This window comes from Suncus etruscus, chromosome 17 (genome assembly GCF_024139225.1).
Source record: "Suncus etruscus isolate mSunEtr1 chromosome 17, mSunEtr1.pri.cur, whole genome shotgun sequence".
Taxonomy (NCBI): domain Eukaryota; kingdom Metazoa; phylum Chordata; class Mammalia; order Eulipotyphla; family Soricidae; genus Suncus; species Suncus etruscus.
Window position 1 is genome coordinate 47,904,112 of NC_064864.1, and position 22,129 is coordinate 47,926,240.

A 22,129-nucleotide genomic window follows, 5' to 3' on the forward strand; every position below is an offset into this window, starting at 1 on the left:
AGAGTCAGAGAGGAAGTCTATTACAGTAGAACCTTTGAACCTTTGCTTGTTGTGATTGGCTCACCATGGTACATGAGCACAGGAACACATGGCAGCACATGTAGCACAGGAACGTTCTGTCCGAATATAGGCCTAAACCTATGTTTTAACTGCAAAATTAGGGGGTCGTCTTATACGCCGGCAAATATGGTAATGTAACTGCTTTAAATTTTAATTTTAATTTTCAGACAGGGACAAGACACATATATTTCTAGATATTCTACTACCAAGTTAACTTTTTTTTTTTTTGGTTTTTGGGTCACACCCGGCAGCACTAAGGGGTTACTCCTGGCTCTATGCTCAGAAATCACTCCTGGCAGGCTTGGGGGACCATATGGGATGCCTGGATTCAAACCACTGTCCTTTGGCATGGAAGGCCAACGCCCTACCTCCATGCTATCTCTCTGGCCCCCAAGTTACCATTTTTTTTTTTTTTTGGTGGCTTTTGGGTCACACCCGGCAGTGCTCAGGGGTTATTCCTGGCTCCAGGCTCAGAAATTGCTCCTGGCAGGCACGGGGGACCATATGGGGTGCCGGGATTTGAACTGATGACCTCCTGCATGAAGGGCAAACGCCTTACCTCCATGCTATCTCTCCGGCCCCAAGTTACCATTTTTTGACATATTTCCTTTATATTAGAAAAAGTAATGCAGATTTGGTTGTAAGTAGCCCCTTTTACCATATTATTCTATTTGATTTATTTACATTTTCTCCCTTTATACTTATTTGTATTTTTCTCCCTTTTCAGTGGTAGATATTTTATTTATATTTTTTCTATCCATGACTTGAATTTTCATCACATAATAGTAAATGTTTCATGTGTTGCTTTACAAATATTCTTTTAGCTATTACTAAGAATGTCCTTTTTTAAATGATCACCAGCATCCCTTTGTTACTGTTGATTCCAACAAACCAATCCGAGAATTGATTGCAGAGGCAAAGGCTGAAGTGACCGAAGAAGTTGAAGATGGCAAAGAGGAAGATGATGATGAAGAAACAGAAAATTCTCTGGTCAGTATTTTAAATGGAAATTTTTCTTAGGTCTTATTTTAGAACTGGGTTTTAGCTGGGTTTTGAGTTGTGATTGCACCTATAGCTTAAGAATATGACAGGTAATAGTGTAAAACCTTTTTTATTACTATTTGGGGTGGGGGTTGGGCCACGCATGCCTCTGTGCTCAGAAATTACTCCTGGAGGGCTTGGAGGGGGGGACGACCATATGAGATACTGAGTTGGCCTGTGCAAGGCTAATGCCTTACCTATTCTACTGTTACTTAGGCTCAAAACCTTTTTTTATATTTTTTTATTTTTAAGTTTTTATTTAATCACGGTATTTATAAATTTTTTTTTTTTTTTTTTTTGGTTTTTGGGCCACACCTGGTAACGCTCAGGGGTTACTCCTGGCTATGTGCTCAGAAGTTGCTCCTGGCTTGGGGGACCATATGGGACACCGGGGGATCGAACCGCGGTCCGTCCAAGGCTAGCGCAGGCATGGCAGGCACCTTACCTTTAGCGCCACCGCCCAGCCCCTATAAAAAATTTTTATACTGGGTTTTCAGTCATAGAATGTACACCACCCTTCACCAGTGCGATCTTCCCACCACCAGTGTCCCCCTTCCATTCCTCCCCCACCACAACTTCCTGCCTGTCACTCAGACAGGCATTCTGCCTCTCTCCCTCACTATCATTGTCATGGTAGTTGTCATTGTGGTTAGTGTTCTAGCTGTACTAACCGCTCTTTGTGGCAAGCTTCATGTCATGAGCTGGTCCTCCTGGTGTTCATTTCTATTATTTCTGGATATTATTGCCATAGTGTCTTTTATTTTACTTATATCCCACAGATATGTGGCTATTAGAGTCTATCCCTCTCCAACTGGCTCATTTCACTCAGCATAATAGTCTCCATGTATAGGCAAATTTTATGACTTCATTTTTCCTAGTAACAGCATAGTACTCAATTGTGTAAATGTACCACGGTGTCTTTAGCTACTCTTCTGTTGCTGGGCACCTGGATTGTTTCCAAATTCTGGCTATTGTAATAGTGCTGAAATCTTTTATTGTAAAAGTTAAGATTTATAGCAAGTTTGCTTCTTGCTATCTATTTTTATAATCTATTCACTAAGGATATGTTAGTTCTTTAAATCATTTTTTATAGTTTTAGCTATGATTAAATATACGTAATAGACATTTTATTCTTATAAAACACTGTTAGCACCAATTTCACCATTATAAAACTAAAAAATGTATAAAATCTTTTTTAGCCAATACCTGCAAGTAAGCGTGCCTCCTCTGACCTTAGTATTGCCAGCTCTGAAGAAGATAAACTTTCACAGAATGCTTGTATTTTGGAATCTGTCTCTGAAAAAACAGAACACAATACTTCTGAAGATAAATTTAACAAAAAAGTTCTCAATGAGAAACCCATCACTGATGAACCTGAAAAGGCTGTGGAAGGTATTAATGAACACATTAATGATGCTCATTTAGAAGCTACTGAACTCCATAAAAGACCAATTGTTACCAAGGAGAATGGGAGAGAGGAGAAAAGACCCAAGCTTGAAAATCTTTCTGACATAGGAGACCAAGAAGCAGTTGACATTAATTCAGTAAATGAAGGAAAAGAAAATAACATAGTAATTTCAGAAACAAATATTGAACAGAATCAGAAACCTGAGAAAGAAAGAGATCAGGAAAAGCAACAGATATTTGAAAATAAGGTTTTAAAATCCAAGGAAATGAAAGATACTACTCTTTTGTCAGTAGATTTAGTTTCTCAAGAGACTGGAGAAAAAGAGGCAGATATTCAGGCAATTGGCAATGCAGTTGAGCTTCCAAATGAAGACCCAGAAGAGAAAATTGGAACAGATGAAAAAACTCCAAGAACTGTGATCAGCAATACAAGTACCGTGATAGAAACAAATGATGTTTCGAAGAAGGCAGTTGAAAGCAGTACTGTGAACACTGAGATTAGTGCTGGGAAAGAAATGACTGAAGTAGGTCAGAAATTAGTAAGTAAATCCACAGATGTTCCTGAAGCTGGCACTGAGGAAGTTTCTACTAAAGAACTAGTTGACATTACGGTGATAGATCAAAAATCTGAAGAAGGTAAAAGCGAGGAACAGTTAATCAACCATTCAAAGAAAATGATGGAAACCATTGAAGAAACAGGAACAAATGAAGTTAAGGAAACAACTCAATCAGGTAGAACTGAAGAAGTAGAAGTCAGAAATCAGATTGATACGAACCGCCAGGCTCTAGGAAATAGAACTCAGGATGTCTGTAAAGCCACTGCTACAGGAGAGATAGAGCCAGATGTTCCAGGTGAAATGCCAGTTAAAACAGAACCTCAAGTTGCTGCCATTTCACAGCCAAGTGAACCTCAGCCTGTTCCAGTACCTAGTATTAATATCAACTCTGAAGATGCAGAACATAAGGGAGAAAGAGGTGCTTTATCAAAAACGGAAACCATGTTGCTCCCTGAATCTGAGAACCATAAGGAAAATGATACTGATTCCGGCACTGGCTCCACTGCTGATAATAGCAGCATTGATTTGAATTTATCCATCTCTAGCTTCTTGAGCAAAACTAAAGACAGTGGATCGATATCTTTGCAAGTAAGTGTACATGGGTCCTTATTTGGGGTTTTCTTTGTTTTCAGAGTTTCTTTGAAACCGTTACCTTAGAAAAACAGCACTGAATCAGTGTAATACTAACCTTGTCTGATTCTTCCAGTCAGGAGACAACCAATTAAAAAAACTTAGAGGAATTCTGAAGGTAGTTTTTTTTTTTTTTGGGGGGGGGCACACCTAATGACGCTCAGGGGTTACACCTGGCTATGTGCTCAGAAGTCGCTCCTGGCTTGGGGGGACCATATGGGACACCGGGGGAATCGAACTGTGGTCCATCCTAGGCTAGCACTGGCAAGGCAGACACCTTACTACTAGCGCCACTACACCAGCCCCTGCTTTTTAAGGTTTTTAAAAAACAGTACCCATAAGTTTTGTTTTGTTCTGTTTTGTTTTTGGTGCCATATCAGCAGTTCTCAGGTGTTCGGAGTGTTTGATTCTGGCAGTTCACAGGGGACCATCTGGTACTAGAGATTGACCTGGGCCTCCTGTATGCAAGGCAGATGTTCTAGCCCTTTGAGCTATTGTCCCAGTCAGTATCTTTGTGTTGGAGCCAACTTGCTATTAACTGTATAATAGAATTGCTCAGTGCATTTATTTTTTATTTATTTTTATTTTTCCCCCAAATTTATTTATTTTTGTTTTTTTGGGGGGCCACTCTCGGTGACCTCCAGGTTAGGCGCTCAGAAATCACTCCTGGCTTGGGGGACCCTATAGGATGGTGGGGATCGAACCCAGCTCTGTCCTAGGCTAGCGTGGGCCAAGCAGACTACCCCTTGCACCACCGCTCTGGCCCCTGCTCAGTGCATTTCTTACTGAAATTATCTAAACACTTTTATTAAGAATTAATTGGGACTGGGACTGGAGAAATAGCACAGCAGCATTTGGCTTGCAAGCAGCCGACCAGGACCTAAGGTGGTTGATTCGAACCCTGGCGTCCCATATGTCCCCCATGCCTGCCAGGCGCTATTTCTGAGCAGATAGCCAGGAGTAACCCCTGAGCACCGCCGGGTGTGGCCCAAAACCAAAAACCAAAAAAAAAAAAAAAAGAATTAATTGGGACTGGAGAAATAGCAAGGAGGTAGTGTGTTTGTCTTGCACGCAGAAAGACAGTGGTTTGAATCCTGCAAATTTCTGAGCATAGAGCCAGGAGTAGTAACCCCTGAGTGCTGCTGGGTGTGACCCAAAAACCAAAACAAACAAACAAACAAAACAAAAAGAATTAATAACAGTAAGAAAGGACTGAGAAAGTGAAAGAATGATTTCCAGAGCCGGAGTGGTGGCGCTAGAGGTAAGGCATCTGCCTTGCAAGTGCTAGCCTAGGATGGACTGTGGTTCGATTCCCTGGCATCCCATATGGTCCCCCCAAACCAGGGGCGATTTCTGAGCACATAGCCAGGAGTAATCCCTGAGTGTCACGGGGTGTGGCCCCAAAATAAAACAACAAAAATGAAAACAAAAACGAAAGAATGATTTCCATCTAAACACATTTAGAGTGTAAACAGCACTTGATTTACCATTGGCACATATCATCACTGTCCAGTCTTGCCATCATATTGCATGAGTACTATTGTGGAAAAGAAGAGAAACAAATACCTAAAATCTGAAGTACCAGGAACTTTTAGAATATAATTGCAAAACCTTGGTGCTCATGACTTATAAAGAGATACATATATATCAAGGTAGGGCCCAAGAATAAGCATTTATCACAAAAGACCCAGGGGTTTCTGATACAGTTGGGCTTTTAGCAATCTTGGATTGTTAGATTTTCTACTAAGAAAAGAAGACTGACCATAGGGAAGGACTCCAGGAATGACTAATTAGCATGCCTTAGCAGTGGTCCTCCAACTACAATCCTCGGGCCACATATTGTGTTTGTTCCCGTTCTATTTCTTCACTTGTGCATATGAATTTGTTCATAGTTTTTGTTTTTACTGTAGTCCAGCCCTCCAATGGTCTGAGGGACAGTGAACTGGCCCCGTGTTTAAAAAGTTTGAGGACCACAGCAGAGTATTATAAATTGCTTAAATTCTGTTGTATTTACAGTTGATTTTGTTCATTAACTGCAGTTCTGTGAATCTGAAGCTTATTTACTATTTTAATAGCACTTAAAAAATTTCAGATTCTCCTGTGAGATTTAAGGAGGTATGGATAAGTAGATGCTTTCAACGGAATGAAGAGATACAAAATTTGCAGTGTAACAGCAAGTAGATTGTTTTTTGAATATGCCCACCATAGATTTTAGAGGGAGCCTGATAGGCTGCCAGTAGTTTAGGGCTTAAGAAGAAGAATGTGAGGATACTGAAGCCTAGGAAGTAGATTTCAGAAAAGTGGAAGATTTTGAAATTTGGATGCATTTTGAGGATAGTTTTTTTTTTTTTTGATAGTTCACTTTTGCTGCCTCTGCAATTTCCTCCATATCAAAACCAAGTACTTTCTGCTTTCAATATTTATGCTTACCAAAACATAATTATAGGATTAGTATGCTTGCTTATATTACTTCCTATTAGCATATAAAAACATTAGGATGCCAACGGAGGAATAAAGTATTTGATCTTGATAAAGAATTGTAAGCAATAGGTAACAAGCAGATATTTTGGGGGTACTGTAGAAATACTCTGATAATTATAAAATCATAAGCTATCCCTGATAAAATTATGTTATATTACATATAAAATTATATTATAAAATCTATCCCTGAGAATGAGGAGGATTGTTGAATCTATTGTTGATGAAATAAATGGCTTTTGATTCCCAGTATTTGGTTCCCTGGCATTCTTCAAAAATTACTTAAAAACCTTTTCAGAATACAAATTCCTACTTACCCACAGATTTAACTGCTTTATTATTTCTTTTCTTTTATTGGTGAGGTGGGGCAATGAGCTATACCTGGTTGTGCACAAGACTTTCTCCTGACACTGTACTCAGGGATCATAGAAGGTAGTACTTGTGAGGCCAAACTGGGATTGACTCTATGTAAAATAAGATCCTTACCTACTATATTTACCTATGGTACTGGCTTTTGGGTCATACCTGATGGGTCAGGGGCTACTTGGGTTTAATACTTGTAGGTTGATCCTTATGATGTGTGCTCAGGGTATCATGCAGTGCTGGGAATCTAGCCATAACTTCCTATATGCCTAGCCCAGTGAACTGTCTCAGGCCTAGGAATGTATGGTTTTTTTTTTTTTGTTTTGTTTTTGGGCCACACCCGGTGACACTCAGGGGTTACTCCTGGCTATGCGCTCAGAAGTCACTCCTGGCTTAGGGGACCATATGGGACACTGGGGGATCGAACCGCAGTCCCTCCTAGGCTAGCGGTGGCAAGGCAGACACCTTACCTCTAGCGCCACCATGCTGGCCCCAGGAATGTATGGTTTTTTTTTTTTTTTTGGTTTTTGGGCCATGCCCAGCGGTGCTCAGGGGTTACTCCTGGCTGTCTGCTTAGAAATAGCTCCTGGCAGGCACGGGGGACCATATGGGACACCGGGATTCGAATCAACCACCTTTGGTCCTGGATGGGCTGCTTGCAAGGCAAACACCGCTGTGCTATCTCTCCGGGCCCAGGAATGTATGTTTTAAGTTTTTTTTTTTTTTTCAGTGATTCTAAGACTCATGGGGAGAGGGATCCCCCAAAACCTACCAAGTGAGAAAGAACAAAAAGGCTTACTTGCAAAAGTTACACAGATGAGTTATTTATATAAGTTACTAATTTCTACTTGTACGTAATCATGATGTGACATAAAAGTCATAAATGCAATTGGTTGAAAACACAGCTAAAACTACATGTAAAGGATTGATGACAATTCAAGCTGTATACAGATAGAGCATTTTGGAGAACCTGAGTTTGATCTCTGCCACTGGAACTGTTGAGTATAAGTAGCACTGTTGGGTGCAGTACTATTAGGTAACTGCATTGAACTCTCAGGACCAACTTGCAAAGTCCATGTGTCAGTGATGATAGGAGCCCCTATCTTAAAATAAAATGAATCCATACATATTACCAGGATGCATAATTAAAAGATTATTAGAAATTAAAAAAATTAATCTTAAAGTTATGTCACAGATGAAGATACAGATTTTAAACCTGTCTATTGATTAGATTTAGCTTTATACTTATGGGTTTTGTGTGTGTGTTTTTGGGGCCACACTGGTGGTGCTTAGGGGTTACTTCTGGCTTTGTGCTCAGAAATCACTCTTGGCTTGGGGGACCATATGGGATGCTGGGGATTGAACCTACATCCTGCCTGGGTCAGCTGCATGCAAGACAAATGCATTACCTCTGTGCTACCACTCTGGCCCCATGTTTTTTTTTTTAATACATAGTCTTGATAGTGATCACGACTACTCAATCTTCTGTTGTCTTTTATAAAGACTATGTTTTGTATTTCCAGTATTACTCATACAAAGTCCAACTAAAATAAAATCTTTCTCAGGAAACAAGAAGACAAAGAAAAACATTGAAGAAAACACGCAAATTCGTGTTTGATGGTGTGGAAGTGAGTGTAACGACATCAAAGATAGTTACCGACAGTGATTCTAAAACTGAAGAGTTGAGATTTCTTAGGTGAGTAGAGAAGCAACATAGCTAAAAATGGCTTTGACTTAGTCTCTGATAAGTTTGAAGAATAGAAACAAGTAAATTCAAGATGAAATTTGAATTATTCTGTATTAGTTTTCCATTAAAAGTTATTGAAAATAATTTAAAGCATTATTTCAAGATGTTATTTTGTTGTCTTTTATTATTATTGCCAATAATTGATATCAGACGTCAGGAACTGCGGGAATTAAGATTTCTTCAAAAAGAAGAGCAAAGAGCCCAACAACAACTCAATAGCAAACTGCAACAACAACGAGAACAAATTTTCCGGCGCTTTGAACAAGAAATGATGGTAAAGCCTCATTTATTAATAATGAAATTGATTGGGGCTGGATTGGTGGTGCAAGCAGTAAGGCGTTTGCCTTATATGTGCTGAGCTAAGACAGATCGTGGTTCGATCCCCCGGCATCTCATGTGGTCCCCAAAGTCAGGAGTGATTTCTGAGCGCATAGCCAGGAGTAGCGTCACTGGAGATGGCCCAAAAATCAAAAACCAAACCAAAACAAAAAAATTAATTGCTTTAAAATAAAACCAACTAGGGGGTTTTAGAACTTGTTCTCTAATTATATGATTTCTCTGACTTTGTGATATATTTCTAGCCTTTATCTCTGAGGTTGTCTGGGTACCTCATATGCCCATATGGTATACTGAATGTCTTCATTTTTCTCTGATTAAAATTTGTTAGAAAACAGGAATCTTGAAGACAGTGGATGGCTTATAAGGTTCTTAGGCATGTCTATTGCCAGATAATTTTTCAGTGTTAAATTTGACTTTTCAATTTAGAATCAAAGATTTTAAATCAAATCTTTTAGAGCAGTTTTTTCCAGGTCCAGTTGGATATTAGAACTTGGAAGCTTATGATTTTTAATATGTTGGTTTTTTGGTTTGGGACCACAGCTGGTGGTGCTCAGGGTTACTCTTGGCTCTGCAGTCAGTAATCTATCCTGACAGGCTCAGGGGGTCATATAGAACGCCAGGGTTTGAACCTAAGGAAAGCAAGCACCTTATACATTGTACTATATCACTTCGCTCCAGCCACGCCCCCTTGATTTATTTATTTATTTATTTTGGTTTCTGGGTCACACCCAGCAACTCCCAGGGGTTACTCCTGGCTCTTTGCTCAGAAATCACTCCTGGCAGGCTCGGGGGACCGTAGGGGATGGCGGGATTTGAACCATCATCCTTCTGTGTACAAGGCAAACATCTTACCTCCATGCTATCTCTCCGGCCCTCACCCCCTTGATTTTTTGAGTGCCAGAATTTGAATCTGGACTTCATACATGTGCAACATGCATTGGATCATTGAGCTCCATCTCCAGCCATATGGAGGTTTAAAAATACATTTACAGGCCTGGAGAGATAGCACAGCGGCGTTTGCCTTGCAAGCAGCCGATCCAGAACCAAAGGTGGTTGACTCGAATCCCGGTGTCCCATATGGTCCCCCGTGCCTGCCGGGAGCTATTTCTGAGCAGACAGCCAGGAGTAACCCCTGAGCACCACCAGGTATGGCCCAAAAGCCAAAAAAAAAAAAAAAAACAAACAAACAAAAAAACATTTACATCTACATTTACATCTATGGCCCCTGTAGTTAAGCTTCTAAATCCCTATTCACTATTGCTAGAAAAATTAGTGCCAACTAATCAAGGAAAATTTACTGAGTTAATTTTGCCTTTTGTTTTAAAGTTGAAAAAGGAAATAGTAATGTGATAAAAAATGTTGGTAATTTATTTTGGATATTTAGCTTATTGCAAGTTAGAAAAGGATCATTTGAATGGTGTAGTATTCAGTTTTGAAAATAGTCCTTTTGCTATTCTTTTAATTATAACTGATACACATTATTTTGTGTTAAAATGTGACTTTATTGGGGGCCGGGCGGTGGCGCTGGAGGTAAGGTGCCTGCCTTGCCTGCGCTAGCCTAGGACGGACCTCGGTTCGATCCCCCGGCGTCCCATATGGTCCCCCAAGAAGCCAGGAGCAACTTCTGAGCGCATAGCCAGGAGTAACCCCTGAGCGTCACAGGGTGTGGCCCAAAAACCAAAAAAAAAAAAAAAAATGTGACTTTATTGATTACATTTGTTGGATTATAGCTGTGAAATTCTTTTTTTTTTTGGGCCACACCCGGTGACACTCGGGTTATTCCTGGCTATGCGCTCAGAAATTGCTCCTGGCTTGGGGGGGCCATATGGGTCGCCAGGGATCAAACCTAGGTCTGTCCTGGGTCAGCCACGTACAAGGCAGATGCCCTACCACTGTGTTATTGCTTTGGCCCCTATAGATGTGAAATTCTAAGAAAATAATGAACTTCATAATTTTCATGGAGTTAAACTCTATATTCTAGAACCTTTCAGAAATTGTGTACCCCTACATAAATTCTAAATTGTTTCATTTTTTAAATATTTTAAAAGAAAATTATTCTTTATGCATCTTTAACTCTGTTACTCTGTATTACATAAGCAGCAAACTTGCTGCAAGAATAGATAATGTCCTTCAATGGGATACTTGGTTAATTTAAGAATCTTACTAAGGAGTAGAGTGATAGCACAGTGTTAGGGCAATTGCCTTGCATGCAGCCAACCCAGGACAGGCCTGGGTTCGATTTCCGGCATCCCATATGGTCCACTGAGCCTGCCAGGAGGGATTTTTTTAGTGCAGATGCAGGAGTAACCCCTGAGTGCCGCTAGGTGTGGAGCAAGAACAAAAACAAACAAAGGAATCTTACTGAGAAGGAGTTAAAGATAATAAGTAGTGGTGAAAATTATTTAAGTAGATTTGAAATTATCCCTTAGATTTATTAAAATTTTATTGGGTGAATATTGAGATTTTTCTAACTTTAGAAAATTATAGCATCTGAATATCCTTTTGGGTTACATATATTTAGATTACTTTTTTTTTTCCTTTTGGTTTGGGTACCTCATCTGGCAATGCTCAGTGCTTCTGGCTCTGTACTCAAGAATTATTCCTAGTGGAACGATTCCCACAGTCACTTGGGTTTGAACTCGGGTTTGCTGCATGCAAGACAAATGCCCTACCTATTTGTGTAATTTGTAAAAAGTATTTTACTTACATAATAGAAAAATATTTTCCATATTAGAAAAATTAAGCTCATCCTTTTTGAAATATATTATAATATTTCGAAGCATCTGATTTTGTTCATTATTGCAAGACTAATATAATTCAATATAAATGATAGTTTTGTGCTTTCATTTAATCACTTCTTGACCTTTTGGCTAAGATCAAGTGTAGGAATGTAAGTTCATTATAGTAAGTTAATATGGTGGTAGAAAAGTTGAGTGATCTTGAGCTATTTTTCAGAGCAAAAAAAGGCAATATGACCAAGAAATTGAGAATCTAGAAAAACAGCAGAAGCAGACTATTGAGCGTCTGGAACAAGAACATACAAATCGCTTGCGAGATGAAGCCAAGCGCATTAAAGGAGAGCAAGAGAAAGAATTATCCAAATTTCAGAGTATGTTAAAGAACAGAAAAAAGGAGGTAAGTGTAACTACTGTATTTAATGACTAAAGACATTCTTTTAATGTATATCTAAGACAATATATGGAACTAGGAATAATATTTAATAAGTAACAGTTCTTTATTCTTTTATTTGGTCTTTCATTTGGTCAGTCATCCGTAATGAGGTCAGTTGCTATCTCGCTTTACTGACTGGTAAACCGGAATAGAGAACTTTTGTTGAATTTTTGATTGTGTGCCTGCCTAGCAGTGCTGGGACTACTAGGATAGCACCCAGGCAGTATTCTGGGAGACCTTGCAGTGCTGGGATCGACCCTGGAATTTTGTGCATGTAATCATGGCTCCAGCTCTTTGAGTTCTCTCCCTGGCCTCAACATTTGCTTTTGTTCTGGAGCAATGCAAAGCTCTGTTTACAAACTGCCATTTAAATGTGAAACCTTATATAAGCCCTGAACCCAACCATTGAACCTTCCAACCTAAACTCCTTTACTGATGGGACATTTAAAGCCTTATTATATAGAAATGCCTTTTGTTAGAAAAACTGTTTATTGGTAGATGGCAGTTGTTAAATTTTATTGCTGATATGTAATATGTAACTCATTTAAATTTTTTTCTTGATCAGAAAAAATGATTTTTTTTTTGTTGATTGCCTTTCTTGGATATTGTGTCACCACAAATAAATTGTGTAACTTGAAGTTTGAAATTAAATCCATATTTCTGCTCATAAAATTCAAAGCTAGCTTGATGAAATGCAGATGGAAATGAAAAGTTTAGAATGATGTTTTTCCTTTTTTCTTAAATTGTTGCATATTTCTATAGAATATATTTATAACATTTATTTCTTTTTTTTATAACATTATTTCTAAGCCATGAAAGATTATCATTAGTTTATAAAGGGGAATTACATATGTAGTGCATATTTTTCTTTCCAAATTAAAGCTAAGTGAGTTTGGCATATAAAGCATTTTCAGAGAAAATTATGATTTTTCTGTACCTTTAGTGCAAGAGGATTCACCTTTTCTTATTATAAAAGATCATAGGTACAATGATCAATTCTATTACTTGGAACCAAGAAAATCTCAACGGACCTAGTGAATTCCTTCTTAATCCCTACTGTACATCTCAGATATATAGATTCTTTGACTTTAACATTTGATTTATGCAGAAAATTGGCATTATATTACAGAACTTGAGGATCTACTTTAAAAAAGAGAACTCAACATTAATAAACTGTTCTGTGGTTTCTTATGGTAAAGATGAATATAATGGTGTATAATTTAGTTGGCTATAGCTACTATTTCTAAAACACGTTTTTTTTACTGTTACGTTTTTATATATAATTGCTCTATATATGATCACAAGCTACATATAAATTTTCTTGACACTGTAGGTAGTTTTAAATTGAGATATTATTTTAAATATTTAAATTAAAATTTAAAAAGTCACAGGTAGCATATAATTTATAGTCTTAAATATATGAAATATATTAGCCTAAATCTATGAAAGACTCTAGTTATTAATATTTGGGAATAGGAGAATTTTAGTCAACGAATATGATGGAGGTCATGATATGCCTGTTCTAAATAATTTTTGTGTTTCTTTTCTTACTGCTAAACTTCTTGCATTTGGGAGACTCTTCCTTTTAATGGTGATTTGGTTTCATGAGGGATCACTGAGTAAAATTTTAAATATACTGTTTAATCAAAATCAGTCTTTTTCCTGGACCATCAATAGCATGTGGTGATTTGGAATCTGGTTGCTTTTGGTGCTTCTATTTATACATACAAAATTGTTTTTCATAGTTGCATAAGAGATGGGATCACATATGGAATTTTGAAATGATTAAAAGAAGGCACTCTAAAATATACCTTATCTGATATAATAAATCAGCTTACTAAATCATTACTTAATGAGTGCCTTTATTATTGATTTTATTTTATGATTTTGGGGGCCCACCCTAGCACTGTGATGCTTGTGGGTCCATGTATTGTAGGGGATTAAAGTCAGGCCTTTATACATGCAAGGGCATACTTTCTCCCATCTTTATATTACTGTTTTTTTTTTTGTTTGTTTGTTTGTTTTTGTTTTTGGGTCACACCTGGCAGCGCTCAGGGGTTACTCCTGGCTTCACGCTCAGAAATTGCTCCTGGCAGGCTCGGGGGACCATATGGGATGCTGGGATTCGAACCACCGTCCTGCTGCGTCTAAGGCAAACACCTTACTGATGTGCTATCTCTCCGGCCCCTATATTACTGTTTTTAAAGTTGATAATTAAGCTTGACTTAAATTGTCAACAAAGGAGATTACTCTAATCCAATTCAAAACCATCAAATAAATTAGTTTATATAACACAATATATAAAATGGTGTGTTTAATGAAAAAAGTAAGTGTTCATTTATTTATCATGTATTCTAAGACTTATTCTTCCTTGTTCCCACCCCCTTGAAAATCTTTTTTAAGTAGGTTTTACTTGAACTGTTTCTCTGGTGTTTTTATTTCAGTTAAGAAGTTTTGTCATTTTCGAGTTTTTTGGTGGGGCTAACTCTTGAGTAATGCCCATGGGCCTGAGGGGCCACTTGCATTAATTCTTGAACAACCAGGCTGCTGTTCAGTGAGAATGCCTGAGTATGCAGTGGTGTTCCCAGGGCCACCCCAAGTGATGCTCAGGGGACCATGTGGTATTAGGAACTGAACTGTGATTCACTGAATATATGGGAGACATGTGCCTTGAGCCCCCACTCTACCTTTTTGGCCCTAAATGTACATTATAAATAACATTAGCTTTTTATGTTCAGCACTTCAGTGTAAATAGGTGTGTTTATAATTTGATGATCTTTCATGAAGATCAGTTTACTTTATCATCTTTAATTCAGTATCAGCATTGCAAGTAATTCTTCACCAGTTGTCTTTAGAATTGATTTTATTTTTTATTTTGTTTTGTTTTTTTGGGCCACATCCACCATGCTCAGAGGCAACTCCCAAATTGGTGCTCAGGGGACTCCTTTGGCATTGCTTGCAGGGTCCAAGTTAGGACTCAAACCTGGGCCTCCTGCATGCAAAGCATGTGCTCCATGTTGAACTACATCTCTCTGGCTTCCAGTGATTTTCTTTGGATCTTTTAAGAGACAATGATGTTTAAGGGTAATTAAGCAACCAGTTAATCTCTATGGTATACGGTTCCTTTCTGCTCTGAAATCAAGCATGCTCTTCCATTCTTTTTCACAAAACTAACATCTTTGCTAATGTTTATTGAAAGGAACTCTTAGTAACTTTACTATCTGGCTTGTGGCTTATCTGCTCGCATAAATGCTTGCTATGGAGAAAGTATGATCTCCCCACCTCCTGCATGCTTATACACTGTAGGTTATAAATGAAGTGGAGAAAGCACCCAAAGAGCTGAGAAAAGAGCTCATGAAACGCAGGAAAGAGGAGCTTGCACAAAGCCAGCATGCTCAGGTAACAGCAGCAGCTCACTGCTACTAAAAAGAGAAGCAGCGTGTTCTCCCAGCTCAGTAAAGCATGGTTAAAGGGGTAAATTCTAACCACACTTACTGTCTGATGGTGACTTCTCACATAGGCATTCTAGGTCATTCTTGATGTCGTACAAAATTTACACCAGTAGTGGCATTTAAGGTACTAATAGAAATATGTATCATGTTTGGAGAGCAAATTCCAGGTAAAAATAAACAAGAATATATTTATGTGTGATCCACTGTTTTTTTACTCTAATCATGATGAAACGTTATAGACTTAAAATTAACACAGGTTAATTTTAAGAAGTTAAGAAGCTAAACAAAAGAATTAAGTTAAAGTTAAGAAGCCTTTAAGGGGGAAAATAGAGAGGGTAAGTACATATAAGCTTTGTGCATACTTAAAAGATGCCCTTTACATTCATTTACTTGTTGAGTGAGTGAGAGAGAGAGAGAGAGAGAAAGAGAGGAGAGGGAGAGAGAGAGAGAGAGAGAGAGAGAGAGAGAGAGAGAGAGAGAGAGAGAGAGAGAGAGAGAGAGAGAGAGAGAGCTTCTACATGCATTCATGGATTTTGCCTTTTTAGCTCTCTGCCAGGTCCTAGAACTGTTTTTTTTTTTTCTTTTTGTTATTTTATTTATTTATTTTTACTTTTGGTTTCTGGGTTACAGCTAGCAGTGTTCAATACCTATTCCTGGCCCAGTGCTTGTATGTAGTTCTGAGTGATGCTCAGGAAACCACGTTGTGTTGGAGGATGAATCAATGGTCTCCAGTATGCTAAGCATGTGCTCCAATTCTTGGATCTATCTTCCTGGCCCAAAGATTGCTTTTTAAAAGGCCATTATTTCTGGACTGTGAAGATACCCCAAAGGGGGCTACATTATATATTTGTATGCTTTATCTCTGGCATCATATGTTTCTCAAATACTGTGGGCAGGTAACATCAAAGCACCGAGCCAGATATGATCCCTGAGCACTGCTGAGTGTGGACCAAAACTCTAATTAATAATAATAATAACAATAATAATAATGCCTTTATTTCTTTTTTTGGGGGGGAGGTCACACCCGGCAGCCCTCAGGGGTTACTCCTGGCTCCACGCTCAGAAATCGCTCCTGGCAGGCTTGGGGGACCATATGGGATGCCGGGATTTGAACCAATGACCTTCTGCATGAAAGGCAAACACCCTACCCCCATGCTATCTCTCCAGCCCCTATTTCTATAAAATTTAAAGATAAAATAAATGACAAGTGATAGGTCCACCATTTATTACTATTTAGACTTCATTTAAGACAGAGCTTAAGCATTACTTGCCTTTTTTTTTTTTTAAAAAAAAACCTGGGTCTTCCAACTGGTGCTGAGGAGACCTGGGAAATTTTTTCAGTCAATCCAATTCTCACCTGTTGGGCAGGTGGTTCAAAGCAAGAGGCTAAGGATACAATGCTGCTTTAGCCTTTCAGTATTAGGTATTACCTAGGCCTCAACTGGTAAGGTGACCAACTGATCATTTGCCAGGGATTAAACCAGAGTCAGCACCATGCAAGTACTATCTCTCTAGTCTGAAGAACAGATTTATTTGTATAACTTTATTCTAAGTTATGACCCACTTTAAAACAATATATTAACATTTATAATAGTATTGCTATATGATTTATGTGTATCAATATTTTTCATCAGTTTCATAATAGGAACTTTTTTCAAATTTAAAATTTTTACTCCAGCAAAGAAGTGAGTATGATTTGTAATTATGTGTGAAAATGAAAGGAAGGAGAGACATATTCTACAGTATTGTATTTGGACTTTTTTTTTTTTTCTTTTTTTGGGCCACACACACCTTAGTTAAAAAATTCTTTTTTTTTTTTTGGTTTTTGGGCCACACTCATTGATGCTGAGGCTACACACTCAGAATTTACTCCTGGCTTGGGGGACCAGATGGGACGCTGGGGGATTGAACCATGGTCTGTCCTAGGTTAGTGTGCACAGGCAAACGTCCTACCGCTTGTGCCACCACTCTGGCCCCTGGACTTTACTTTTTTTAATGTGGATTTAATAACACTTTATCATTAAAAATGTTCCTAGATTTAAAATTTTTATAGAGTAATGGGAAAACAACAACATTGACATAACTAAAATCATTGGGACTCTGTGACTAATAGCCAGCCATTAAATTTTTGCCAACTAAGAATATTTAAAATTTTCTATTTAAATATTTTCAAAGTAGAGAATATTATAACACAATGGAAAATAAGGAAGGTATTTTCAGAATGAAAAATTTTAATGTAGCTAGCCTTTTGAGTAAATTTAGGGGGTTTGTTTCACTGTGAGCCAGAGAGAAGTTTTGTGAGGAAAAAGTTTTGTCTGATATAAGTACTAGTTAAGGTGATATAGCAAATATAGCATTCACTGTATGTAAAGCACTGTTGTATTTTACCTGGGTGAGCTCATTTAGTCCTAAATTATGTAAAGTAGTTGCACGTATTGCTCTCATGCGACAGGTGAGGGGAAGATCAAGAACTCTTTCAGGATCCCATCTGTTCAGTTGTAGGGCCAGAATTCTCAGGCGGCCAGTTCACCACATCAAACTGTTTCTCATCTTTAAGCTTTCCTTTCTATCTAATTTAAAACTCTTATTGACTTGACCCAAGTTTTTTTGTTTGTTTGTTTTTGGGCCATACTCATATAGCAGTGCTTAGGGATTACTCTGTATTTAGGCTCAAGGCACCATATGGGCTGCCAAGTATTGAACCCAGGGTGGCCACATGCAAGGCAAGCACCTTATCCACAATGCTATTGCACTGGGATTACCAGTAAATGAGTCTATTTAAATCCCTTCTCCCTGCCAGTCTCCCTTATTACCCCCCCAACAACCCCTTGCCTCCTCTATCCCCTGCTCCACTTCTGGTAACCTCAATTCTACATTCAGAATCCAAGAATATGATTTCATTTGGCTTTCCTTGTTCTGGACCTGTGGTGTAATAAAATTTTTTTGGCAATTTTATTTTCATATAATTTGGAGGGCTAACCTTTGTTTTCCAACTAAAATGAAAATAAAATTTCTTTATAAATTTGATACATTTAATAAGCTCTTTGTTTTGTTTTTGGACTACATCCAGCAGTGCTCAGTTGTTACTTCTGACTCTGTGCTCAGAAATCACTGCTGGTGTGCCTGGTGGACCATATGGGATGCGGGAGATTTAACTCAGGTCATCTGTGTTCAAGGCAAATTCCCTCCCTGCTGTGTTATTGCTCAGGTCCCTAAACTAATACTTTTTTTTCTTTTATAAAATCTTTATTAAAGCACCATAATTACAAGCATGATTGTAGTTGGGTTTTAGTCATAAACAGAACACTGCCCTTCACCAGTGCAAACTACCCACCACCAATACCCCTGTTTCCTTCCCCTCCCCTGCCTGTATTCGAGACAGGCATTTTACTTCTCTCATTCATTAACGTTGTCGTGCTAGTTGTTAGTGTAGTTATTTCCCTAACAGATTCACCTCTCTTTGTGGTGGGCTTTATATTGTGAGCCAGTCCTTCTAGCCCCTAACTCTATTGTCTCCTGGTCTTATTACAATAATGTCTTTAATTTTTTTTTGTTTGTTTTTGGGTCACACCGGGCAGTGCTCAGGGGTTACTGCTGGCTCTATGCTCAGAAATTGCCCCTGGCAGGCTCGGGACCATATGGGATGCCGGAATTCAAACCACCGTCCTTCTGCATGAAAGGCAAACACCCTACTTCCATGCTATCTCTCTGGCCCCGTTAATTTTTTTTAAAACACATAGATGAGTGAGACAATTCTGTGTCTATCTCTCTCCCCCTGATTTATTTCACTTAGCATAATAGATTCCATGTATACCCATGTATAGGAAAATTTCATGACTTCATCTCCTGACGGCTGCATAATATTCCATTGTGTATATGTACCAGTTCTTTAGCCATTCCTCTGTTGAAGAGCACAATTTTTAAAAGCATTTCTCGTTAGAGTTGCTATTGCTATGAATGAGTTAAAACTTGTATCTTTAAAGTCTGAATATACTTTATAATAATAAATAATAGCTACACTCATAGATACAGTCTTTACTCATCTAGTTCATTGGTTTTTACACTTTATTTCTTGAACTCAAGTGTGGAATAAGTACTTTGAGAATCCTTGAGCAACCAAGAGGACTGATGGACTCTGGATCCTTGCTTATACTTCAGTTAAAAGCAGCAGTAGTTTTCATCTCTTTTATAATAAAAAATAGATTTTAGATAAGTTTTTTTTTTTTTTTAACAAGAGGGCTGGGTATATTTAAAAAACAACAGCAAAAAACTAGTATTTGGAAACCACTGATCTTGTTAAAACCTTTCATTTTCCAGATGAGAAATAGTCCCCTCTGTTAAATGACTTGTTCCAGGCCTCAAGAAACTCAACATTTGTATAATTCTTCTTTTTTACAAAAAGCCATTCAGCTCACCTGGGAGGTGCATTGTATTCTGATCCACAGGGTGTTGCTCAGGTCATGATTCAGTCTTTTCAGTTGTCATCTTGTGCAGTCTTCAGCGCCCAAATGCAGGACGTAAGTCCCATGTGCCTTTAGGATGCCTTCTCCTGTTTTACCTGCCTTTTCTTTGGCTCACATGTGCCTTTTCATTGTCAGTTTTCTTTTCTAAAATATAGAAGACTGATAGATGATAATGTCAGTAGTGTAATTATGGGTTAATTAACAGCAGTCTGACGTGAACTGTTATAGCATTGCATTCTTCAAAGAGTTTGATTGATTCTCACTGCCATAACCCTCTTCCAGGGGATGGAGTATAATTATTTTATAGATGAAGACATTGAGTTATAGAAGATGAGGCAATTGGCCTAAAGTTACAAAAGAGATTAATATGAGAGAACTGGAACTGGAACACTTCAGATCAAGTGTTCTTTCTAATCTATCCCACTACAAATTTTAATTTTTTCAAGAAATAGCTACCTTACAGTATTTTATAAGCTTTGCACATGTGAGAAATTGAATGCTGTGATTAAAGATTTATTTTTGTGTGAAGTGACATTTTGATTGCATATGTTTACATTTTTAATTGTAGATGTAGTTAGTCATAAAAGCCATATTAAAGTGACAGTTTGCTTCCATTTAATCCTGATTTTCACTATTAGATTTGTCCATAATGAAGAGTGAGCTGCTGTCCTTGCTGTAATTTTAAGTAAATTCTGGAATTTCAAGCTGTTTATCTTTCTCATAATTTCTATAATAGAAACTACTAGCTTTTTTGACACTCTAATTTTTGTTTGATATATACAACTGGAGTAGATATAGTGTAATTTCACTCCTTTTTCCTTTTCCTGAAATTAGACATTAAAAAAATGGTTGGCACCTCTTGAATTCTTTATTTGAATTCTTTAGTTTTTAAAAAAAGTAAATGAAATCTTTTTTTATTACTTTTTATTTTTTGTTTGTTTTATTTTATTTCGGGGTTACATGCAGCGGTGCTCAGGGTTTACTCCTGATTCTGCACTCAGAAATTACTCCTGACAGACTTGGGTGACCATATGTGATGCTGGGGATTGTGCTGGGGTCGGCGTGTGCAAGGCAAATGCTACCTACTGTGCTATCGATCCAATCCCAAAACATTCTTTTTTATGTCATAATCCAAAGTATTACTCATTTTTCCAAAGTATTATTCTTACTATTAATTATTTAGTATAATATTCCTTATTAACATTTTATATGTAAAGACACTGATTTCATAATTTATATGTTCATTTAATAATTATTACTCCAAGGGATGAAATCCTACTTTATTTAAACAATTTAATATAATTTGTACAATCTTTTTGAAGTATAAGATTTCTTTTAAATTCTAAGTGTGATTTTTTTAATGATAATTTCTTTAGGAATGTCTTATACTTAGCTTTTGGAGTTAGGAACTTTATGAAAACTTAGTAATAGTAAATTTTTACTTATCTTGATATATACAAATAAGATTAATATAAAAGGAACCTTTTAGATAATTTTTAGCTTTTTTTTTTTTTTGGTGGTTTTTGGGTCACACTCAGCAGTGCTCAGGGATTATTCCTGGCTCCAGGCTCAGAAATTGCTCCTGGCAGGCACGGGGGACCTTATGGAGTGCCAGGATTCGAACCGATGACCTCCTGCATGAAAGGCAAACGCCTTACCTCCGTGCTATCTCTCCGGCCCCAATTTTTAGCTTTTATATAAAAATATTTGTGTAGGGGCCAGAGAGATAGCATGGAGGTAAGGCGTTTGCCTTTCATGCAGGAGGTCATTGGTTCGAATCCTGGCATCCCATATGGTCCCCTGAGCCTGCCAGGAGGGATTTCTAAGCATAGAGTCAGAAGTAACCCCTGAGCACTGCCGGGTGTGACCCAAAAACCAATATATATATATATATATATATATATATATATATATATATATATATACACATTTATGAAGTATCTCTAGCTTTGATCATCCAGACTGCTTAAGTGTTCAAATTCATAGCTTTTTTAGACAGCTAATATCTTATACCTCTGATTGTTGAAAGTGCTATGTATGCTGGCTGTTTTGACTTAACTTCTCTCTATCCTTATTTTACCATCTCAATAGCAAGTACAAGTTCTGCCTGTGTCTCTATAACAGTCTTGGTTCTCACACATCGCTACTTCAAGGCATGCTTCTGTGTTTGTTTTTTTTTTGTTTGTTTGTTTGTTTTTTTAGTTATCTGTGTGTGGCATGTTTTCTGACTTTTTATTCCTAGCATTGTATTTTTTATGGTTTACTTTTGATCTTTGCAAAGTGCAATTTTAAGGGAAGGGGCCTATTACTCTTACATCTAGGTCAATGGACAAAACCAATTTAATACCAATAGAGTGGAAGGTCATTGAAGGCAATATTCTATTAATTCTAATAGCCCTGAAACAAGTACAGTGCCAAGCA

The 22,129-nt window shown here is 37.8% G+C and overlaps 1 protein-coding gene across 2 annotated transcripts in view; it reads left to right on the forward strand.

Annotated features, from left to right (window-relative positions):
* SLK (STE20 like kinase) overlaps positions 1-22,129 on the forward strand; it is a 56,835-nt gene that overhangs the window by 20,639 nt on the left and 14,067 nt on the right. The window contains exons 8-13 of one of the 2 annotated variants that reach the window (XM_049790801.1): positions 922-1,050; positions 2,301-3,653; positions 8,102-8,232; positions 8,434-8,557; positions 11,578-11,757; positions 15,100-15,192. In XM_049790801.1, the coding sequence (XP_049646758.1) occupies positions 922-1,050; positions 2,301-3,653; positions 8,102-8,232; positions 8,434-8,557; positions 11,578-11,757; positions 15,100-15,192 (2,010 nt within the window). The remainder of the gene's footprint in view (positions 1-921; positions 1,051-2,300; positions 3,654-8,101; positions 8,233-8,433; positions 8,558-11,577; positions 11,758-15,099; positions 15,193-22,129) is intronic. The other variant, XM_049790800.1, reaches the window with a different exon arrangement.